The sequence below is a fragment of the Coccinella septempunctata genome, chromosome 4 (genome assembly GCF_907165205.1).
Source record: "Coccinella septempunctata chromosome 4, icCocSept1.1, whole genome shotgun sequence".
NCBI classification, from domain to species: Eukaryota; Metazoa; Arthropoda; class Insecta; order Coleoptera; family Coccinellidae; genus Coccinella; species Coccinella septempunctata.
This window is the reverse complement of record NC_058192.1, coordinates 8,966,988-8,991,286: the sequence shown is the minus strand read 5'-3', so window position 1 is coordinate 8,991,286 and position 24,299 is coordinate 8,966,988. Positions and strand designations below refer to the sequence as shown.

The window sequence follows — 24,299 nt, the reverse complement described above, 5'->3', positions numbered from 1 at the left end:
ACTGATGGAGATAAAAATTTGAAAGAAATAATTAAAAAAGGTGGAAATATATTCTTTTACAATTGTTACAGTTTTGATATAGCTCCGAATTGCCTTTAATTCAGAACAAAGACAGAGAATTGTATGGAAGAAAATATACGGCATTTCGTTTATTTTTTTTGCTCAATTTCAGAGTTTAACTAACCAGAGAAAGCCTGAAAAAATTGCACCCGCATTATCTTTTGACATTTAAATGATTTAATTGTCATATAACTTTTCATTGAGTGTAAGATATTTTTCATTTTGTTGAAGAAAATGTCGCACGTAATTCGGATAAATAATAATGTTATTCAGATAACTGATCTTTTGAAATGTTTAATGCAATTTGAAGACGATTGCAAAGTATGTGTGAATATATTTTTCATTGTAAAGACATCTCAATAGCGAATATCACATTTGACCTATTTGCAGTTGACCCCATCAAGATACAATAAGGAAGTTGGCATGAACGTAGACGAACGTCTGAAACTCTTGAACGACAGGAGCAGGAAACAGAGAATCGGGAGACATAACAAATTATGGACAATACCCGATATTGTTGTTTTCCAAAATTTCGAAACGCACGTCAGCTACACAACCAGCATCTCTTTCATGCATCAGAAACAGCACCCTGTGAGAATCAAAGTAGTTGCGGACCTGAGTCCAAGCTTCAGCCTGAAGGAGTTGCCCGGAACGGTCTATTCGAAGCTGGCTCCGGGAACTCCCCATAAAATGACCCTGGATTTCTATTCGGAGGAATACAGGGACTATTCGTGTCTCGTTCGTTTTGAAGCCGATGACGATGTGGTGTATCTACCTGTAGTAGGTCAGTCTTAACTCAGTTTAACTCAAATTTATCTGATAGGCGGATATCATGCTGCTATTTTAGGGGAACACCACCAAATTTCTTCTCCGCTCCCATAGAATGTCTGTTGTTCAATTCAATTTCCGCCAGATTTTTGGTTTCTAAGAGAAAAATTGATTTCCAGTAGCTCAATTAGGGGGTTTATATAAGTAGGGCTGACTTCAATCAAACTCCAGTGTCCTTCCTACGTGAAACAGTCTGTACGATATTATACTCTTGTTTTTAGCTCTTGCACCTAGACCAATTATAATTTTCCCCGATGTTATTGAAATGACGGAGACGGTTGTGAACATTTCGTCTGATAAGAAAGTTTTCATGAAGAATATGGGGAAAAGTCCTGTGGTTTTTAAGCTCAAGGCTGATTCTCCATTTAGCGTTTGCCCAAGAACAGGCATCATGGAGCCCAATGAGATATTGGACGTGCAGGTAAGATCTGCGAAGATCTATGTCAAGATCTAGATTTTGAAAAATGATTTTATTCATGAGAGGTTGGAAAAATCTCGCATGCAGCCTGAATAAGGTCTGGCAACAATGAGAGGAGCTCAGGGGGAGGCAAAATCAGGAATAAAAGAGTAATAATAATTTGACTATAATTCTGCCAAATCTAGTTAATGATATGATTAATCAATAATTATGCACCTTACGCCTTAGGTTGTTGTATTATCTTGATATTCTATCGAATCGTTGAGATATTTTGAATGAATCAACTAGGTCTCTTCTCTTTCATTCAATTTTTGTTGTCTCATAAACCGCTACAGGTTAGCTACAAGACCTTCAGAGTTGAGAAAAATGTATCCGATCTGACCATCAGTTTCGAAGGGGTGGATTTGTACGCGACACTGAAATGCGAGGCCAAAAATTGCGAAATATACCTGGACAAGACGATTCTTCACTTCGAAGACACTTTTCTGAGCCTGCAAAGATGCATTTCGTTGAATCTGATCAATAGGAGCGATTATGCCATGAAGTATCAGTGGAAGCGGTTCAAGACAAAGTATGACGATATGGAGCAGTGTAGAGAGTTTCGCTCTAAACTGGAAGACCTCAATCAGTACGAAGTTTTGAGAAATATACAGGAAGCAAATCCAAATATTACAGACGCCGACCTCCATAGAACGTTCTTGCAGAGGATATACGATGACGAATTAGCCGAATTCGACTCAACCGATCAGTTCTTGTTTCACGATCCGAACTTCAAGTTTTTAGAGAACGTAAGTAACGTATACTAAATGAATAAATTTCGAGAGAATTTCTAGAAGGGCTGCCCCTTTAGGACACGTATCTACGATGATTTTTCTGGGAGATACGAGTGTCGATCTTCGTCTACCTTCGAAAAATTCCCAAAATACACTACTACTGAATTTTCACTCTGGTTCGTCGCTCGCCCCTATCTTGTACTGTACCGACTGATTTTGCATCGTATTGTAGATCACCTTACCAGATTTTTTTTCTTTCAGAACGGCATCATCGGTCCAAAGAGTATTGTGAATATCGAAGTGGTTTTTTGCCCAACCAAGGCAGAATCTTATCAGAGCATCGCGTATTTGGAAGTCACTGGAAGGGAAACACGCCAACCACTAAAAATGGTCGGCACAGGTCTAGGTCCGGAGGTATCCCTGAATTTCAAAGTTCTAGACGTCGAAAATTTGTACCTCTGCGCCAAGCATCAATACGAAATAGTGGCAAAAAATGAAGGTGGGTATATCATTCAATCTGTTCGAAATTAAATAGTGGCTATAGATGGTGGCCTATTTTATTTGAGACACCCTATATTGTGTCTGATATATCGAAGACTTTAATAGTAAGGACAACAAAAAATGCCTAGTTGTTCTTCATTTCCCTCCTCAAAGGGTGGTTCCTTTTTTCAGCATGGAATCGTGATTATTGAAAAAAACTTTTTCTTATTCAGGTAATATCCCAGCCACTCTCACCTATTGTCATAAGAGCATGGATTTTGGAGGACAGATGTCCTGTTCACCGGATGAGGTGTACATAAATCCTGGAAAATGCGAGAAAATGGTATTGGAGTTCAGTTCGACAATGCAGGGGAAATTTTTGGAAAATTTGAATTTCAGAATTGCCGAATCCGGAGAATACGTCACCTGTGTGTTTCAGTGAGTAGAAACCTGACACCCTCTATCGTTTTCTTCAAGATTCCATATGAAATATGTAAAAGCAGATATGATATCAACGTGAAATATACTTTTCATTGATTCATTATCGAAAACAATGGACTATAAACGTGTCATCGAAACTTTTCATCGACAGAAACTGTTTTTTTTCCAGGGGAAACGTTGTCTGTCCTCTCCTGAGCTATAATATACAGGCGATCGATTTCGGCATTGTCGCTTTTGGTAAGTCTTTTTGGATGGTTAGGTGCAAGTCGATACAAGGTGTTTGCGGAGTAATCTTCTTAAGTTCAATGCTGTTTCAGTGAAATTTCTGGTACGGGACTGGAATGCGATGCTACAGCGCAAAAATTAAACGTCCATCATCGATGACTTGTCCAATTTTATCATTTTTAGAGTTTTATAGGTGATTTTTGGCGAAACTCTTCATTTTGACCACTCCTGTTGAAGACACACCTCTAATAAAAACACCCTGTATTAGAGATAGAGCATATAATAGATTATTGGGTGTGAAAAAGAAGGGAATTTGTTGTTTTATGTTAACACTCTTTTCATTTATCCATAAAAAGAATCTTATCAGGATTATTATATTATACATCAGGTGAAATCAAATTTTCATCCTTGATTTATCCTTCGACATTAATTTGCAGTTCCGTATTAGCTTAGCAGTTCCATTAGCGCAATCCTTCTCACTTTCAAAAGAGTCCGGTATACATTTTTATCAATATGTCCCGATCATACAATCTTTCATCATTTTATCACTTCTTGACAAAGACATATCGATAATTATACTAGATTCATGGTCATTTTCAAACCATTAAATCTTCATCTTTAGCCATATTCCATCAAATCTCTAGTGGTACTAAAAATGTACACATTTTCATCATCAATGAATCGGTTCGTGTTGTTCCAAGGCTTCGCAGTGGAAAAAGAAATATCCATACAAAATACAACAGAGGTGCCGATTGAGTTTAGAATTTGCGTGTTGAACGATGGTGCCTACGAGGCAATTACTTGGGTGAATTTTTCAAGGAGTCACGATGCCTCTACAGTCAGCAAAATGCCGAAGGAATTCAGTATATACCCCGATGAGGCAACTGTTGCTGGCAACTCAGCTATTAATATAAAGGTGACATTTTCACAACTATCTTATGCGAAAATAAGATGATTCCATCCTGTAAAGTCTAGAGACCGTTCCAAAAAGAATTTGATTTTTTTTCTTTTCTTCAGATTTTTTGATGCTCTTCAGATATACTCTGGAAGAGTCCAACACTCCATTCGAGGTTTAACCTCATTGAATATTGATTTCAGATTACTCTAGTTCCGAACAAGGCTCAAAAGCAATTAACTCACCTTCACACATACATGTGGGGATCTAGGAAACACTACGTAGAACTCCCAATTTATTATAACTGTATAGTACCGACAGTTGAATGTTCTCCACCCAAGGTGGATATAAGATATTGCTTCATAAACTGCCCCTACGACAGAATCTTCACCATCAAGAATATAAGTGAAGTACCAGGCTACATACTCTACAATGATATGGTAAATTTAATTGTCATGCATTATCCTTAAATTACTTTCTTCAACTTTCTACATATAAGTATGACTCGTTGATTTGGGTAGTGCTTGATTGAATTAACTTCACCAGATTTCGAATGTGCAAGAAGTGAAAATGAAAAATCAAATTTGTAGGAAGAAGATGATCAAGGACTTTCCTGTAAATTATCCCTCACAGAGTCTTTCATCGAACCCGGAGAGGAGATCACTATTCATCTTGAGATAAAAGGGTTGCAGCTCGGTCTGCATACTAAAAATTTAAAGTAAGACGTCACCTGAATTAAGTGTGAAACATCATTCATGTTCATTTCAGTTTCACAGTCTTCGGCAGCGAACCGAACAATCTCTGCAAGCTCACCTGCGACGTACAAGGACCTGTGATTTGCGTTAATCCGGAAGAGATCAAATTTGGTTTTGTTCCCCTATTGAAATGGCATTCTAGAAAATTGAACGTCATGAATGACTCCCCTGTGCCGGCGTTCATTTCTATCCATGTGGTGAGTGAACGATGATTCTGCGTTTTCTGTTGATTCATCCACTCAAATGTATATATAGGGTGAGCCAAGAGAGCTCGATCGGTCGATAACTTTCAGAAATTTTGGGATAGGAGACTAATTCAACCTTTGGCCATGAGACTATCCAATTTTTGTATCATATTCTGAAATTATGACATTCTGATTTCGAAATGCCTCAATTGTCATAATTTATCCGTGTGCCTTTTGGAGGTAGGCTACTTTTTTCGACAAATTTTATGATTATGCGACGGTTTTAACTAGAGATCATATCTTGAAAACCATTCGAGATAAATGTATGATTTCTTCATATTTTCGGATCACTCAACTGGTGGTTCAACCAAGACAATGAGGTTTTTCGAAAAAGATCTTCAAAAAGCTAGTTAAATTCATTTTCAAAACAGAAATGCCTCAGTAGTAAAAATTTGCCTCCGTTAAGCAAGTCTGTTTACAAATCTCCTGCATTCACATCCACTGACCAGAACCTTATTGTCATTAAAATTCATTCCCACGTGGATAGGGACTCCAGTTTCAAGTCAGTATCATATAAATGTGTTCCTCATTACATCACTCTGCTTTCCTAGGCAAATCCAACGTTCCACGTGAACCCAAACGAATTCAAATTGGAAGCTTCCGAAAAGCTCGAAGTAGACATATCCCTCTACCTGACCAATGTCGCCAAGTACACCAGCATTCTAATTTTGAACATAGTCAACAGCATGGACCCCCTCAAGGTCCATGTATCTGCATTCGGCGTCGGATCGTGCATCCTCTTCGAACCGATCTTGGAGCCGAAGTACGATTTGGGCACTCTCATGACCCACAACACTTTTAGAGTGCCCTTCAAAATGACCAATATGGGAAAGGACCTGCAGAGGTTTCTCTTTTCCAAAGTTAAGGATATGAAGAGTATGAAAGAGGAGACTGAATCTACTAGAGGGTAAATTATATTCATATATAAGGCAGTCAAGAGGGACAAAAATTATACATGTAAAGCTTTCAGATATCCCTTCCTGATCGAGCCCAATCAATTCGAACTGCAACCGAAAGAGCAGAAAACGGCTTACATTGAAGTATACTACACAACCCCAGGACTTGCAGAGTTGATGTATTACTGTTATTCTGTGGATAAGACAACTAAATTCACCAAAATATTCGAGGTGAAATTTATCGCACATTTCGAAGATCCGGTCCTGATGCTATCGAAGCCTTCGCTACATTTCAGGATGGACGTTACGGTGGATAAAACGGATGCCCATCTCCTAGGTGAGGGTGATTTTTTTCATGTTCGTTATTTGATGATCTCTCACTATATTATCGATCATGGAATTATAATCTATACAGTACAAGTCGAAGAAAGGTCTCTATAAAAATTTTGTTCATTTCAAAATTTACAATGTGAAGTGGACATGAAGAATATTGCTATGTTGTGCGATTGTTGTGAAGAAAGCATAGTGTCAAGAAACTGAATACTCATTGTATCATTTTGTGATCTTTAACCACTATATAGTTCACTACTATTCATACAATTCGGAAAAATAATGTAATCATTTACGATTGTGCATTCGCCATTTTGCAACTGTTCTTTAAGAGTCTTCTTGCACCACCAGGTGAAGATAAACTACACCTCCTCTACACTGGTGTAAATTCAATCAGCAAACGAAAACTAAAATCGAGTGTAGAAAAGTACTACACTTTTTATGCAAACGAAAGGACCTTATCTCTTAAAAAATTATCGAGTTATTCATTCTCAAGTAATGATAACTGTGTAGAGCTGTTTGAAATTAAAGATTCACTCCTGAAAAATCTTTTTATGAATCGTATTCTGAGCAATTATTCACTAAAACGTTACTTGGGATCCAGAATCAGAAATCCCAAATCAACAATACGCATTTTATTGTGAAATCGATATATTTTTTTTATATTTATGGACTTCTTGAAATATTGAAAGCAATGCATGAAAATTCCGTTCTTTTTCTCAAATGATAATATCATTCTTCAAATGAAGATATAGAAAGGGAAATAACTAAGTATGGAATAAAAGAAAATAATTCTGTTACCTTAAAACTGACCATGTACCTACGCTTATTAACTCCTACAACAGAATTTTTTCCATTTGAATAAAACATCTATGTGAAGCAGGTAACGTTTTTTTTCCAAATAGAAGTCTACACCGTGACGAATGAATCTTACCTAGCATTGGATATCTACGTCACCCTAACTCACCCCTTTTACGCCCTCGATGAAAATGGTTCCAAAACCACCACGCTCAACGTGAACGTGGCAAGCAAAACCAACTTCTCGTTTTTCGTCGAATTCGTACCACCAAGCGGAGTGAAGAAATGTTTGGTATCCAGTGGATATATGAAGATCGGTTTCAAACTGCATCCGAAAGTTGTGAGTTTAGTCTTCATCTGACTCAGTGAATATTTTTTGGATCGAAAATTTGGTTTCGATTTGATACGATTTTTTTTTCAGTTTACTATCACTCTCACTGGAGATGTGAATTATCCCACACTATTCACTTATCCGGAAGCTATAAAAAATCAACATATTGCACCAACGGCTAATTGTAGTAAAGAGCTCATCATAAAGAATATCAGTCCTCTGCCAGTGGCTTATCAATATGAGTGGGAAGTGACTTCTTATACTCTTGAGAAATTATCCACTCCAAGAGTAAGTAAAACTCCTATTTCCCCAAAGTTATAAGACCATTAAATACACTTTCTGGCTCTATTTGTTCGCCTTGTAAGTTACTACCAACAATTTTTCAGTATAATCTCTCTTCGGTGGAAAATTCACACGACTGGAAAGTGGACAAGATCCCCAGAATTCCACACGGTGAACCGAGTCCAGAACAAATAACCACCAATCATACGGTAGAGCTCTTAGTGCGCGACGAAGATGATCCAGGATTTTCGGAACTCCCGAAACTCAAGATTCTCTACGAGACGTTACTAGAAAACATCAGATTCCCCACCGTCCATCCAGATGTCACCAGGAAGCTCATGTTCATGACCAAATTCTTCCTTTTCCCGATAACAGAAAATGTGTCGTACGAAGTGGAGGATTTTTTCAAAATTCTGGAGAACATGCCCCGGAGGAAACCGGAAATAAACGAGGCGATGCTCAACATTACGCCGTACAGGGGTTGCTTGGAACCTTACGAGTGCAGCCTGGTCAATTTTTATATAAGACCGCCGCTTCAGACATTCTTGAAGGCTAACGCCAAGTGTAGGATACTTGGCGGTGCCGAAGACAAGATTGAAATTTCCGCTGTATGTGGAGATATTGCCTACGACATAAGTAAAATGGAGGTTCACTTCGGGTATCAGGTGAGCGAGAGAAATTTGCATTCTACTTTGAACACACGATGCGTAAGAAGTCGATCCATTCATTCACTGCTATATCTCGTTACCGAGAATAAATCTACAAAAAGACTCAAAAACAAAACTATCGGTGCGATCAAACTTATAATTTCTTAGGGGTACTCGCGATTGTGACTGTAAAGACCCAACCATGACCTACAGATGCTTCCACACTCCGGGCATGGATGCCGCTGAATTCTTCTCCATTATAACTGTGGACCAAAGACTTCCACTGTGATCTGTTTAACGTTAGTTGTTCCCAGTAATGATTGGCATCAACTGATTTTAGGGATTGATGCAGTATATCCTTAAACCGCTTATACTGGCGTACTGGCCTCCTGGTTTCCGAGCTCCCTATGTAAGCCATACAGAGCTTCTTTGGGGAGTCTTGTGTCTTGCATCCTCAGAATGTGGCCGCTCCATCTGAGTCGGGCCCTCGTTACTTGAGTCTCAATTGTTATACAACTCGCGCGCTGCAAGACTTTGGGGAACCATCTTATGTGCGTCTTATATGACGTTGTTGCGTTTCTTCAAGCTGTTTAATGTGTCGCCTGTAGCGCGTCCAGCATTCGCTTCAGTAAAGGAGCGTTGGGTGGACAACCCACGATGCTAAATCGGGATTTACTCGAGCGTCGTGGAGACCTATACTTCATTTAAATTTATTTTAGCAGTCGGTTGGCCATGAAATAATTTTCTCAAGTTTTTGTAACTAGAACGAAGTTAGGTTGGCACTCATGAAATGTCGTTAATGTCATAACGCCGTTGCCACAACTTATATCAATTTTTATTACGAAAATTCGAAAATGCCGAAAGTGATTAAAAAAAGAGACAGGGTTTCAGGAAGTGCTATTTAGAATTCAGGTCCGCTGATTCAAATACATAGTTATACCCTGATATTCTAAAATCCACAATGCGTCAGGCGGTAGCGAACATATTCAATGTAAGAGAATTTATATAATGTTTCATCTGAATCTAAACGACATATATTTCAGCTGAATATTTCCACAATCAGAAAGATTGTGAATGACGAGGATGACAAAGAATTTTCTTCTATTGGAAGACCCAAAAAAGTGGTGGCATTTGAGAATTTTATGCTTGAGTGAAATAATGCGAAAAATTTACTACAGGATTTTCGATGAATGTCATCGTAGAATAAGTTCCTGAAAAGTGATTTTTCTATTTTTCATTTGACTTGTCCTATAGAATGTAAATGTCTTAAGGTACTAATAAACACCTAATTATTATAATTACATCAATGTATTAAGATGAATAGCCACAAATACGCGCAAGTTGCTCTGTTACTGTTTATTCATGTGAAATTTTTGTTCAACGATGAAGTTGCATCTTAACTTGTAACTTCCTTCAACTCCTTTTACTTATATTGATGCAAGATGATTTTTATTGAAAAATTTAATATTCTTGTAATTATCTGTTAATTCCTTCGGGAGATACCCATTGCCAACCACTGCATCATATGCATTTCATCTTCGGGTTAATATTTTTGAAATCTACAAATGATGTAAGCCAAAGAAGATAACAAACATTAACTCTCCTCAAGCTAGTGCATATTATGATATTATACTGATCTCTTGTATTTTCCATGCAAATAACTGGATTTGGTATGCCTTCAATCAGTTTGTATAAACTTCAATTATGTTCGTCAGATATTTTCCGAAGAGATTCCACATTGTGATAAAATACGTAATAACAGAAACTTTTACGTAGAACGGGCAACATAGCGTTGATTTAAAACCCAAAAATGTTTTGACAAGCTTCATAACCCAACATTTTCGTACTATACAGAGTGAAATGTGTCAAATTTCCATGGCCAACCGACTGCTAAAATAAAGTTGAATGAAGTATAGTAGATTCTGAAATTTAGATGGTAAAAAGAAAAAAGGTTCTATGATATTTGCACTTTCAGCGGTGGAGAAAGCGTCTGCAGGTTTTCAAAGATTAGAAAAAAAAACCTTTGGGTGTACATTCCCGAACGTGTACAGGGTGGGCAAAATTCGTTGTCTACTGAGGGGATCTTGAGAACTACATATAGCAGCTAGAAGAAAACGGATGACACATTATGTAGCTCTTTTTTCATGACTAATCCAAATCTGAAAACAGAATCGGCTTATCATTTTTAGATTTCGAGTTATAAACAAAAATTGAGATATTGACGATTCCGAAAAGTTCTCATAACTTTTTCGTCTTTGAATAAGTTACTGATCTGAAACTTGAATCTTCTTAGGCACTTTTATACATAGAATCTACTGACAAAAGATTTTTTTTCAATTCAAAAATAACAAATTCAATAAAAGTTTGCATTTAAAAAAATGAAAGTTCACCTATAATGATTAGAAATGAAAAAATATTTTGAGTTCATCAGTGGATTCTACGTAAAAAAGTGCCTGTAGTAGGTTCAAGTTTCAGATTTGTAACTTCGAAGACAAAAAAGTTATGATAACTTTAGGAAATTGTCAAACTCAAAAACGAAGTATTATAGGAGGCTGAGGTTTTCACCATTCTTTGTTTCTCCCAAAAAAAGCTCGAAAATGTGTCATCCGTTTTCTTCTAGCTGCTAAAGTTCTCGAGATCCTCTCAGTAGGCAACGAATTTTGTCCACGCTGTATAGAGGTACTGTATATGCTCTACGAGTCTCTGATAATAAATTCATGTTAACCTGACAGGTTGCGTGGTGGGGCTGGCCGTACGAAAGAATTGAGTACTTTGCTTGTAGATTTTAGAGATGGTTGCGTTGCACTGTCACCTTAAGATCAATTGTGCCCTGCATTAGAGCTGTTTTCGCCGCTATGTCATCTGCAGATCGCCTTCTAGATCCAGAGGTACTGTAGAGCATGTCAGGCCAAGGCTAATTACAGTGCTTTAGCTCATTTTGAAGACAATTAAGTCGATCGCAAAACACATCTTGGACATTATCCGTTTGCCCCATCCTCCACAGAATAGGGATATGAGGTAAAAGTTGCCTGTAATGAGAGATACCCCATGAGAAAATCAATCATCCGAAGTAAACATAAACCCGCGTGAAACATAGAACTAGTCCATAGGACTAGGACTAGAGCTAGAATGAAATTATGATTTCTAATCCTGTTCCAAAGAATAGAATAGAATAGAATAGAATAGAATGATTATTTATTTTCTCATCACCCACTGTACAGTAAGAGAAGATAGAAAACAAGTCAGCAAAAATATCAACTAACAAATAACAAAATTAATACCATAATACAATATCTGCACACATATTATCTACTATCTTAAATGCTTACATGACGAGTAATATTCTTCCAAAGTATATGGTTCAATATCGAGAATCAATGCAAAGATTTTCTTTTTAAGAACGAATAAGTTTTTCTCATTTTTGATACTTATCGTAAGATAGTTAAAAAGTTTCAAGCCTGTGTAGTATGGCTGCTTTTCAGTCAGAGTAAGTCTGTGGCGTGGATAAAAAATTGGAAATGTTCGCCTTGTGTTATTCAAATTATTAGATACATTGTGAAATTTGTAGAAAAATAACAATGTTCTATACACATATATTCCTGTTAAGGTAAGAATACCATTTAACTTGAACACTCCTCTACAGGTCTCTCTAAATTTCAACCCTTGCAAAATTCTTATGGCGCGTTTTTGTATTGCAAATATCTTCATCATGTGCATACTGTTTCCCCAAAAAATGACACCGTAGTCCATCAGCGATTGAAAACTGGCAAAATATACCATCCTTAGTACCTCATGCTCCACCTGATGTCTCAGCACCATCAAAGAGAAAACCACGGAGTTCAATTTATGTCCCAGCTGTTCCACATGTTCATGCCATTTCAGATGTTGATCCAAGTGTATTCCAAGGATTTTAGTATGTGAAGGACCTCATTCTTGAGCTGTATTTTCTTTGGGAATTCCTGTCTAGATCTATCAGTTGAAAACACCATACATTCTGTCTTTGTGGGATTCAGCACCAGTTGATTTTCAAGACACCAGTCTTTCAGTCTTGACAGCGCCCTTATAACGATCCCACCAAGATCTTGAGCATGCGGTACCCTCACAAGTATCGTTGTATCGTCTGCATAGATGAAAAGTTGCATAGAATCCTCAAATGCAGATGGTAAGTCGTTTATATAAACAGCAAAAAGGATGGGTCCCAGTATACTACCCTGAGGAATTCCCATTTCAATAATTTTTTCCGTCGAAACATAGGTGGTATTGCTCTGAATTAAACAAACCCTCTGCTTCCTACCTCTCAAGTAAGTCTCAAATAGTTTTAGTTGCTCATTACGTATGCCATAGCGTTCCAGCTTGTGAAGAAGTCTGGTGTGGTCCACACAATCGAAGGCCTTCGATAAATCTGCAAATAAAGCAACAGGGATATCACCACCTTCCAAAGAGTCTATTATTGCTCTAGTTAGCTCGTAAATAGCTGTTTGTGTACTTCTGTTCTTTAAAAAACCATGCTGACATTCAGTCAATATTTTAAATTTATCAAGAAATTTTACCAGCCTTTCTGCTAAAACCTTTTCAAAGAGTTTTGCAAAGGTGGTAATTAGGCTTATTGGACGGTAGTTATTCATATCATTTAAATCTCCTTTTTTGTGCAATGGTTTGATAATTGATATCTTGAGTCCTTCTGGAAAAATACCTCCTTTAAATGAACAATTCATTATATAAGTTAGTGGTTCTATTATAATATCCAAGCCATTGTGATTTTTCCCCCCAGCTGTTCTGCGAATCTTTAGAGGAACAGATCAACCTCTACAACACCGGGCATGTTGGTTTCGAATTCGCAGTGTTGGACGATTCGAACAATCCCAAGCCCAAGATAACCATGGACGCAACTACGATAGGACTGCTGACTGTTACCCCCAACATGGGAACTTTAGCGCCGAATGAAAAGGCTGCATTGCGTATTAAATATTTTCCAGGTATCACCGGCGAATTCAACGAATATTTCGTGATCGAAGTGAGTATGTGAGAAAAAATTAATCTTCGCCTAAATTGACACTCAAACCCTTTTTCTCAGATCGGTTATCTAGGTCCGATCACTGTTCAAGTCACCGGATTCGCTGTATACTCCCAGCTCTACGTCATGTTACCCAGACCCAGTTTATTTGATGTGGTGGAACCGTATTTATGTTACATAGCAATTGGACAATTGTCCAAGGATCCCAGCCACCTTCATTATCACATGAAGGATGTTCCGGAGGATAACAGGTTGGACGAGATAACTACATTGATCTTGGAGAAGGAGGAGTGGTTTATTGTTCAATATGATGTAAGGAAAAACGTGTGCGGTTAAAGGGTTGATTTTCTAACATTTTTCGAAGAAGAATAATCTAGAATAGAAGAAAAATAGAAGGCAACAAATATAAGCGTAAAGTTAAACGAACAAAAAGGAAGTTGATAGTTATTTAGACCCATAACATTGAAATTTCATAAATTGTCTCATAGAATGTATGCCTCAGAGAGTGTAATGCTTGAGAATCTATGCAACTCTTCATTTTTTCATTTGTACTCTGGAATCTGATCAAAATAAACTTCTTGTAGCCAATATTCCTGTAAATCGATAGATAGAGCAATGCATTTGACCTTCATTTAAGTTGAATATTTCAGGACGTCAACATACCTTCTTTGGTCGACATAGACATGGCAGTCGAGAGGATGATAGGGCACGAGTTCCTCCAGAGCAATCCCCAGTTGTTGGGGGAACGTGTCAGCATAAGGAAAAAACACTTCACAATCCCCAATTTCCTGGTACCTACATACGAGCTAGCCTTTGGAAACGTCAGACGTGATGGCCAGTACGAACAGAACGTGTCCGTCTACAACTACGGACCTACAACGTGTTTGATCAAATTGTTCTTCGTGGACCAGAAATATCTGGAATCTAGGGGATTCTTCGTAGAGTTGAACTGTCAAAAGATCAGACTGAAAGAGTTTGGAAACTTGAACGTGAAGTTCAAACCGGAGGTGAAGGGTGTAGATCTCAGCCAACCATTCATTTCGGAGGTTATTTGTGTAGAGGTAATCGAGAGGTTCAAATTGTTTTCTTTCATATTTACTCCTGCAATTTGATAGGTCAACCAAGGAGCTAGAATCCCTATAAGACTCACGGCGTTTGTTGGTATACCTACTACAGAGCTCAGCGTTCAATGCATGGATTTCTGCGGAGTTGTGGTGGGAAGTTGCAAGAGAAAAATAATATGTCTATACAATGTGTAAGTGAGGAAGGGCTGCGAATTTGAACGAGCTAGCTAAAGTCTTCGTGTTTCAGCGGATTTGTCGAAGCTAAATGGAGTTGCTCCATCGACACTCCGATATTTTTCGTCAGAAAAAAAGAAGGCCTACTTGCAGCTGGCGAATCTGAGGAGATTTTAGTGTTTTTCGAACCCAGAGCAAAGGGTCCCCGACAGGGGGTGATGACCTTTCACATCGAAGGCAACAACGAGGATCTCACGGCTTATCTGAATGGCTACGGTCGAGAACCTAACTTTGTGATTAAAGAAAGCGTTGTTCAGTTTCCTCCGGTTTTGCAGTATTCACCGCCCTTAGAAGAAACTTTCCTCATTCAAAATACGTCCAGTTTTCCCACTGAAGTTTTCATGTGCGACTATGATAGGTGAGAAGGAAGCTTGACACTGTGGTCTTATCAGTGTTTTAAAACGCTTTCTTCAGGCAAATATCCCTACATGAACGAATCTGCCACGTCTTCTGGAGGGAAATGAACGCCAAGAAATTGTACGTTGCCAGATCCCTCTACGGCAGCACTCCAAGTGATATCTACAGATATCTCTACAAAGAATTGCTCCTAGATCGATTGAGGAAAGAGAAGAGTTTCACAGAAGTCATGAAATTATCCAGAACAGATGTCAGGTGAAGTAGATATTTGCCAGCGTCTCTTCATTCAAACATTCCGTTTCGATTTTTGATTCGTCTTTTTTTTGGCTTCAGGGGTTCGTCGGAGTCTGTGGAACATCTTCTTGATGCCTTAGAACTTAGGGGTAAGTCAGAATTACTGGTGAAAACATTTAATATCATTCGAAAATTTAAGTGGAAAGTTCCATGATCAAGAAGAAGCCACCCCAGGATATTTTCTTGGATGCAGACATCGAAGATGACAAACCGGCCGTAGAGCGTACCACGAAAATCATTGTGTTTCACGGAAATAAATACACAGGTATATGACGCTTTGTACACTTTGAATTCTCAAAGGATATCTATCTCTTGAGGTCCACTGAAACATGGAATAGGATGGGATGGGATATATAAACTCTTTTTCTATTTTCGACGAATTTTCGACTTGTAGATTATTTGAAAGCTGCAAATGACGCTTCTAGAATGTTAAGAATTCCTAGATACAACTTGGACAGTATGATAATCGATATATTGGTGGAGAACAGAACCGCTTTCACTAAAGAAGTTAATGAGATCATCGAAGAAGCTTACCTTATCAGAATGGATGCAGAAGACTGCCTCTGTAGAGAGAGCAGTATAGAAGGTATAATATGATTTGAATAAACACCTTCAAGGTATTTTTTTCATGAGTTACTTCCGCAATTTTTCATCGGTCAAATATTGGTCGTATACATTGATTTACAACATGATCCTTGTGATTAGATGAGACCGAGGAATTGTGGAGGAAACTGAACGCCATCCATAGCTTGGAACCGATCAATAAAACTAAAGTGGCGTCACAAAAAAAAGAGCCTAAAGTCAAAGCTGACAAAGGCGATCAGTTGAGTTTGGCTTCAAGTAAAATGTCGAGAAGGACCCTCTCAATAAACACGGCAGATACCTTCCAAGGAATACCAGAAGAGATGATTATACAGGTGAGCGATGCAGTTATAATCCAAAGTTGATAAACATCGAACCTCGTAGCAGCTTTTGCTACAAGGTGTCGGGATATATCTTCTCCAAATCCAATAATAAGGAAATAATCTGAGAGTCAGCGATTTTTGAAATTTTCAGATACTTAGCGATAGAATCGATCAAATCGACAGAATGATTCTCGAAAGTTTAGAGAGTATATTTCTCCCTAACGTACAAGTTGCCCTGAGGTGTTTCCTGAAAGCAGCTAAGGATATTTCCTGTGTTTATTTCGTCTTCTTCACCTGTACATTGGAAGAACACACCGCTCTGGAAACCGAAGAAGAAAACAAGAATGCGGCAAGAGAAGCGAACAGAAGACAAGCGCTTCGTAAGAAACTGTTGGAATTGGACGATTACACGTCGTTAACTGAGGAGGAGAAAGAAATATTGACGCTGATTCAAGAAGATAAGAGGAGGAGGAGCAATCAGAAGAGAACAGACCTGAGGTTATAATTTTTCCGGTTTTCAGTTCTAACCTAAAGACATTCGAATTTTCAGAAGTAGGATACAGGATGATCTGAAAGAAAGTGGTCAAGAACCGAAAGCGAATGATCTGAAATCTTTTTGGGCTCAGCTTGATAGTTCATTTTCAAGTGAGTGTTACATCCAGCATTCCTACTTATTGCTGGATTCGAGGTTAGTATAAGAGAAAGTTAACGCTACTCTTGTCATTGTAGGAAGTTTTATTCCAAAGTTACCACCTAAAGCACTGAAGGTTCATGATTCCTCTCATCAGCAACACAGCGCGACAAGTGTGACTAAGGAATCAAAGGAAACAAAATCAACAAAAGATAAGAAAGCTAATAAGGAACGACAAAAAGGTAGTGCACCTAAATACTATTACAATATAACTGTAATAAGTGTTTTTTCTCTATTTTCTATGAATTGTCGAATATAATTGCAAAACAACACATTTGACCGGTTATGTCTTGAAACACACGCACGAAATTCAATGGGGCTTTTGAGACAAACTTTTAGAACGGTAAAATGAAGGTTTCTACAAGTTTACAGCTCACCTACCTCCTCTTAGTTCGAGGATGGACTCATATCGTATCCACAAACAAGACAGACAGACAGACAGAAACAGTAATTTCCTTCAAAAATACTTTTCATCTTACAGATTCTCGACCGGCCGATGAAACTTCCTTCTATTTCTATCAGTATGATATAAAACTAAGTGAAATGTTATTCCTTTTGGAGAACTGGAACAGGAAAGATCTTGAATTGGAAAAAGTAAGTTTACTCGATGATACGGAATATTATCATCCAAAATTTTTCCATCCAGGATTTTCCTAACTTCGCGTCATTGATGGCGTCTAATAGAAAGGATGCAAGATACACATCGAAGGAGTTCTTGAAGAAAACGAGTAGATCAAGGAGCAAATCTCTTGGCTCCGTCGGTGTACCTAACGAAACTGCGGAAAATGACGAAAACGAAAATGTTGTCAGTACGGCTTTTAATGCAGAAGTTGGTAGGTAGAGAGTTTGAATTTTTCCGTGAAAAAATAATACCAGTAAAGTTCAAATCCACCTTACTTAGAACAAAATTGTCAGTCAATGTTTTCTCCATATTCTTCGGAAAAACACAGTATTATTTTTCAGATATTCAGAAGAATTTTAGGAAATAACGGTTTTTCTAACACTCATTTTCAGGCTATCCCGTGTGGCTGATCAATCAGGCGCACAAAAAGAGATCGACGAACGTCATCGAACCAATCATGGATCTACTGAAAAAAATGATCACAATAAACTGCTTGACTCCCTCGAAGAGGGCGTGTAAAGAAACAGAAATCGTTTATACGATATTGCCGAGACCCGCGCCAAGAAAGTACAGGGAAAAATTGGAAGTGTTCGATTTGATCAAGTGCGAGACCAGGGGTGAAAATTCGACTGAATCTCTAACACCAGTACGGGATATATAAACGAGTATTTCTGAAATTCTTTATTATAGATATGAATTTTAGACGCAACCTAACGAAGACGAAATTCAAAAGAATTCTAACACAACCCTGAATGTTGTAACGAAGAAGAAACAAAAGAAGAGAAGGCTTACTTTGGAGCCTACACCGAGTGACATTGAGCAGATCAGTAGTAAGTGTATCATTTTCTTAGGGAAGGAAAGCCAGAAAGAAACTGATGATGATATTATGCGGAAAATTGATTCAGTTTTTCATTTTATTCTTTACCTTACAATCTGAACCACATTTGTCTGCTCATATGAGAATTTTGTGTAAATAATGTATTGTAGTTCGTGACACACTTATAAAATATTTGAACAGCCTCATGGTGAAAAGAAATACAGAAAGGATTCATTCCTTGTTTTGAAATTTATGATTAAGGTTCATGAAATGAAAAAATCACAACAGTCTCTTTGTACTAATTCAATTTTCGTATGGATTGAGTAATTCAATTTTTTCAAAACTCTCAAAATACATATTCTTTTTTGAATAGATGTACATGCAAGATTTTTACTGGAGCCGGGATGCATTCAGGAACTAACAGTTCTCTTCAAACCACTCTATTGCGGCTTCTTCAAATACGTATACAATTTCGAAGTTGTTGGTACGTGTTATAAGGAGAAAATTGTGGTACAAGCCAGTTGTGACTTCCCCAGAATCGATACCTCACCATACACTTTGTTTCCACACCAAGTTCACAGTGTTGATTCGAAAACTATGTTTTTGAATGGGGTTTACGTGATTTCCCAACAAACTCTAGATTTTGGCACCATCCTACTCATTCCCCAGCAGTGAGTATCAAAAATGTTTGATCATGATTCAGACAGCTGCGTGCCAAACTGCACTGCTCAAAAATTGAAGTGATTTTCGGGAGAAAACTCAAAATATAATCCTCATTATACTTAATGGCTTAATTTGTTGATTTCCAGGTTTTTGTAATAGAAAGAACCTTTGTTAATAACACATCCCGACAAAATCATTTTTTTATTCAAATTATCGTTCTTGAGCAGTGTAGTTAATCATGATCTAAGAATTCGCCCGTTGAAATTTCCCTTGTTGTATGCATTTTTTTCAGTTTATTGGAGATGAAGAGCTCAATTTCCATGTTGAACACGTCTGGGATGACATGCGATATCACCATCTCCTTCAAGACCGGCAGTGAAGTGTTTTACTGCGACGAAGATCAAAAATGTATCGAAGTCAAACCTGGAAGACAGCATGTCCTTCCCATTTACGCCAAACCCCCGGAGGAGGGACTGTTCAAGGAGACGCTACTCATCACCATCAAGAATAATCCGAGAGTACAGGAAATCCATTTGTCCTGTTTTGCCTGTCCGCTGAAATTTCAGGTGAAATTTTCACTCGGAATCGTTTTATACAGATTAAATTAAGAATTTGGTAGATCGTCAATTCTTTTGATCGAAAGAATTGATGATCTACCAAATTATTAATCTAGTTTTATGTTGGGGTGATGGGGTGTGTGGTAGCTGGTGTTGTTGGGGGTATATCGTCAGGGATGCAGTATAGAGTATTATTTTTGATTTCATGGCCACAAATAAGAGAAAACAGGACTAGTGAGAGTGCTCGCTTTTTGCTTTTTTTGTTCTGAAAGGTTTTGTGTGTTTGTAGATAGAGAGTGTCATTAATGCGAAAATTCATGTTTTTTTCGTGATTTTCTCTTATCGATTTCACATTTTTATACAGGTGACACCGAAAAATGTGAATTTCAACAAAGTTATCTTGGGCAAAACGGAATCCGAAAAAATTATCTTCAGAAATTTCACATCGGTCATGGTATATTTCGAATTTGAAGTAGATGTAAGCTCAGAGTTCCGGATATCAACATTCAATGGATACTTGGACCCTTGTTCTTCCCTGGATGTGATGGTTACTTTCATTCCGGAAATAATAGGCGACAGAAAAGAGTCGCTGATTTTGAGGGTATGCATGACAAACCTCTCTCTTACAATCAACAAGTTTAATTGGTTGGAGTTTCTGCATGTTTTAATTATTTTTCCAAAGGTTTTTGACAAGGAGAAACAGTTCCCCCAACCGATTTACACGGAAGTACTGAACATTTTGGCCGAAGTGGCTACTTTCCCACTCGAGTATGCCACTAGTATAGATCTCGGTTTAGTAAAAGGCAAAATGTCACATTTCTTCCCGTTCACCATAAATAATACCGGGAAATACGACGTGAAAATACTGTAAGTGATCTTCGACGAAAGTTTCCGATAGTTTGAGTTCAATTTTACGTTTTCAATCAAGGTTGACGAAGCCAATTCATCAAGGAAATACTGTAGCTTTCGGAGAATGTTTCAAGATGAAACACATGGAGTATGTGGTGCAAGGAAATTCGAAATATTCCAACAACTGCAGGTTCACTTGTGACAGAGAAGTTTCTTTTGTCGATTGTCCCGTTGTTTATGTCACCATTCTGGACAACTACAGAAATTCTGCAATAGATCACTTCACATTCAGCGCCTCAGCAAGAGTCACTCTTTCTAAGTGAGTAAAGAATGTACTTATATTGAAGGTGGGTTCATGCAGAAAGAGCTTAGAAAAGTAACAATCTAATTGGAATTAGAATGCCTTCTTTTTCAAGCCTTAATTCTTAGTAGTCGACAAATATTTATATTTCTTCTATAAAGAAGAGAAATGCGAAGGAATGAATATTTTAATTTGGAAAAACTTCATACCAAACATGTCCAGCTAAATTCTTGTAAAAAGCTATAAGAAGTGGAACTTCCGACTACCTGTCTATCAAAGCTGCAGATGCTAATTGATGGGAAGGCAATCAGTTAAGTGTTGACTTGCCCTGCAGTCAAAATAATAGCTGCATAAAGTCTCCGTAAAGCTATTACTTTGATTGTACTGCAAGATACCTAGGTTAGATAGATAGATATATGTAGATATCATTAGACTGGACACCATCTTACTGGAGAAGGTGAATTAAGCTTTCATTATGTTGATATGCCATACATTTTTTAATGGTTATCAGTATAAGAGCTAATTTTCCAAACTTAGAAGCTTCCTGTTTTAAATGAAAGGATTCTTACATAGGTTTGAACTTTGTCCCCATGGGGAATACTTCTTTGGCTACCAGAACGTCAATACAGTCCGATCCAGCTTGTTGACGTTGAAGAATATCGGAGATTTCGATTTCAAATACACAATATTGACACCGGCTATGGTGGAAGAGCAAGCTATCAAGAAAGAGAGCAAAAAGGAAGGTGAGACGATGACAACCTATTGAAATTTACGAGTACTGAAGATTTTTCCTGATTACAGGGGTTCAGATGGGTGAAATAGAACCAGTGAGCAGTATACCATCTCTGACAGCATCTGGAACTGCACTTGACAAAAAGAGCGCTGATAAATCAACAAGATCGACTACTGGCAGCAGGAAAAAAGGAAAACTCAAATCTAAATCTAGAAGGTGAGTTTGATGGGCCGTTCGAAGAGAAATTGAAAACTTTGGTTATTTTCTTTCAAGATCGCATGAATTTCACGAGATTTCTTGTCCTTTTTTAGCAATTTAGATTTGTTATCTGAAGTAACAGCCGGAATATTTACCATCACGCCGGCAATGGGTGTTGTTCAACCTGGAGAATCGGTTACGATCAACATCGATAGTCGGCCAGTCGAGTGCGAAAAGTACAAGGAAACCATAATTTTTTTCGTTTCCGAACCGAGTTTCGAAGATAGGAGGGGGCGTAAAATGAATCTACACGTTGAAGGAGCCGAACCTCGCATCAATTTCAACGATTACCGATTCATGTTCCCTCTGGATTATGTTGTGGAGAATATAGAAGATCTACCCCATATTGGCGAGGTAAATAGATGAATTTGGTGGGATAATTTTAGTTGGGCGTCATGGTATTTTTTCCCTTTACAGAATTTCGTCTTCGAGACAAACAAGAAAATACTGCAGTTCGGAAAGGTAGCGTTGAACAACTCGGTGTCTACCAAGCTCAGGGTGCCAAATATTGGGCACGTTACTGCCACGGTTCGTTATGACATAAAAGACAACTGTGGCTTCAGCGTCGATTCAAAAGTTATTGATATTGCGCCTTATAAAGCAGAGTACAACGTTATACAGTTTGAACCAAAAGCTATAGGGGTAAGCTATCATCTTGGTTGTGAGATGCGAGAAGTTAACAACCCAAAAAAAAACGAATTCAAAGTTGATTGTCTAGGATTCGAAAAATGGAGTCTCTCGTGTTGAAGGAAAATCAAATTCTGTCCCCTCTACGTACAATATTTTATGTTTAGGGAGATTTGATTGGGAGTCTATAAATCTGAAAATATTACACGTATATTATCATTTTACGTTTTGTAACCTTCAAGGCCAAGGGTCTTTTTATGCAGAAAAATTGCGAATAAATCACGAGATTACCCTGAGATAAATGCTCTATAATTCTGACAGATTTGCACTGGAATTCTGGAAATGAAGTGTCTAGGTGTCTCAAGTGACCAAGAAACCAACTGCATTATAAATTTGATGGGGGAGGCATGTATGCCTACCATTGAAATATTCGAACCAGAGTACCGAACGAATGGGGATGATACCCAACTTTGTTTTGGACCTATTCCAGTGACTAGCTCTTGCGAAAGATCTGTGATTATAAGGAACAGGGGTCAAGTCAAATGTAAGGTGGTTGTGGAGATCATTGGGGATCCAGAATGGTTCTTGACCCTTTCTTTACGAGCCGAAAGTGGCGGGGATGATGAGGTTTTGCAAAAGATCGGTAAGTCGACTGAAAGAATTTAATGGAATCCAATTTGGCCAGCTTTTGTTATAATTAAAACAAAAATTGATGGGATAGATTTTCGAAAAAATTCTCTAATGGTTTCCCATTCGATTCTAGAGAAAAAAGTCTCTCGCAAAATTTCGATACAGTCGATACTTTTTTCGGAATGCATTGAATGGGAAACCATAAGAGAATTTTATTTTTCAAAAATCTATCCCACAAAAATAATTTTTGAAGGAAATTCATAAGTTGTTGTTATTTTCAATCTCTAATAATGAAGTTATGAGATCTAAAAAAATGGTGTGAGTAACATCTACTTAGTGCTTCATATTATGTATAGTTCTATGACTCAGTGATTTTTTGAACCCGTAAAAAAAATTAAAAACTGTCAACTCGTCATCGCCTTCCAAAGGCTGTATCTTGGAAGGGAGGTCGATTTCGAAAAAAAATTATAGGAACTACCCCTGTTTATTTTCATTGAGGAATCATCTCCCTAAATCTTTCAAATTTGTTTACATACACCTTGTATATAGGTTGCCCTTGCCATGGCTATCAAAATTAAGAAAATAATTTAATATAGGGGAGACTAGGGAGCATTGATACATGGGGAGGCTTGATACAGGCTTATATCCGCGATCTGTAGCCGTTTTCAAAAGTATTATACTAGTGAACACTATTCTTTGGCAGAGGGCATTGCGTGACGTTAATATGTAAGGCTAACAGTAGTTTGTTTGTGAAATATTCAACGAAGAGTGTTCCGAGGTGAGAAATTGTATATTTTTACTCAAGTTACCTAAGGGTTTTATGATCATGCATTAATTCTTCGGCATAAACAAACATTTCACTGGGAAATATGCATAAAACTACTCAATTTACAGTTTTATTCGCTTTTCAAAATATATGGGTATAAGATGAAAACATAAATCACTTTAAAAATTGCTTTCAGGGAGGTTTGAGACATTTGTCGTGGGGAGGCCTGATACATGTATAATCTTCAAAAAATATTCCGTAGCTAGTTGGATAGGCCTACATGAAGGCGTCTTCACCATCCAACATATCAAAGGGATTTTTAAAAAACGTACAATCCCCATGTATTTAACGAGGCCGACTTTTCTTGTGTGGAAGTGACTAACTGACAATTTCCTGATTTTTCTACACCTATAGGACCAAAGCAAGCCAGTATCATTGCTGACCTACCTACTGAGCTGAATAATCCTCTCGATTACTCTCCCAGTACATCGTATCAATCCTCCCATATGTGGG

At 37.8% G+C, this 24,299-nt stretch overlaps 1 protein-coding gene across 1 annotated transcript; it reads left to right on the top strand.

Annotated features, from left to right (window-relative positions):
* The first annotated feature begins 264 nt into the window (after positions 1 to 264).
* On the top strand, positions 265 to 23,056 carry LOC123310809 (hydrocephalus-inducing protein homolog). Its single transcript, XM_044894475.1, has 43 exons — positions 265 to 381; positions 451 to 844; positions 1,110 to 1,309; positions 1,642 to 2,094; positions 2,341 to 2,578; positions 2,793 to 2,997; positions 3,170 to 3,237; positions 3,927 to 4,141; positions 4,324 to 4,560; positions 4,711 to 4,838; positions 4,889 to 5,072; positions 5,672 to 6,027; positions 6,091 to 6,353; positions 7,252 to 7,484; positions 7,566 to 7,763; positions 7,862 to 8,422; positions 13,176 to 13,418; positions 13,479 to 13,730; positions 14,069 to 14,479; positions 14,534 to 14,673; positions 14,730 to 15,074; positions 15,131 to 15,328; positions 15,407 to 15,456; positions 15,507 to 15,632; positions 15,762 to 15,953; positions 16,073 to 16,284; positions 16,424 to 16,770; positions 16,823 to 16,917; positions 17,002 to 17,145; positions 17,445 to 17,557; positions 17,610 to 17,796; positions 17,978 to 18,231; positions 18,289 to 18,415; positions 18,776 to 19,073; positions 19,358 to 19,631; positions 19,987 to 20,223; positions 20,305 to 20,489; positions 20,551 to 20,790; positions 21,346 to 21,515; positions 21,574 to 21,721; positions 21,817 to 22,117; positions 22,181 to 22,405; positions 22,712 to 23,056. Exons 1-43 carry the CDS (start codon positions 295 to 297, stop codon positions 23,054 to 23,056), a joined length of 9,879 nt encoding a protein of 3,292 aa, XP_044750410.1. The 5' UTR covers positions 265 to 294.
* Positions 23,057 to 24,299: the final 1,243 nt, after the last annotated feature.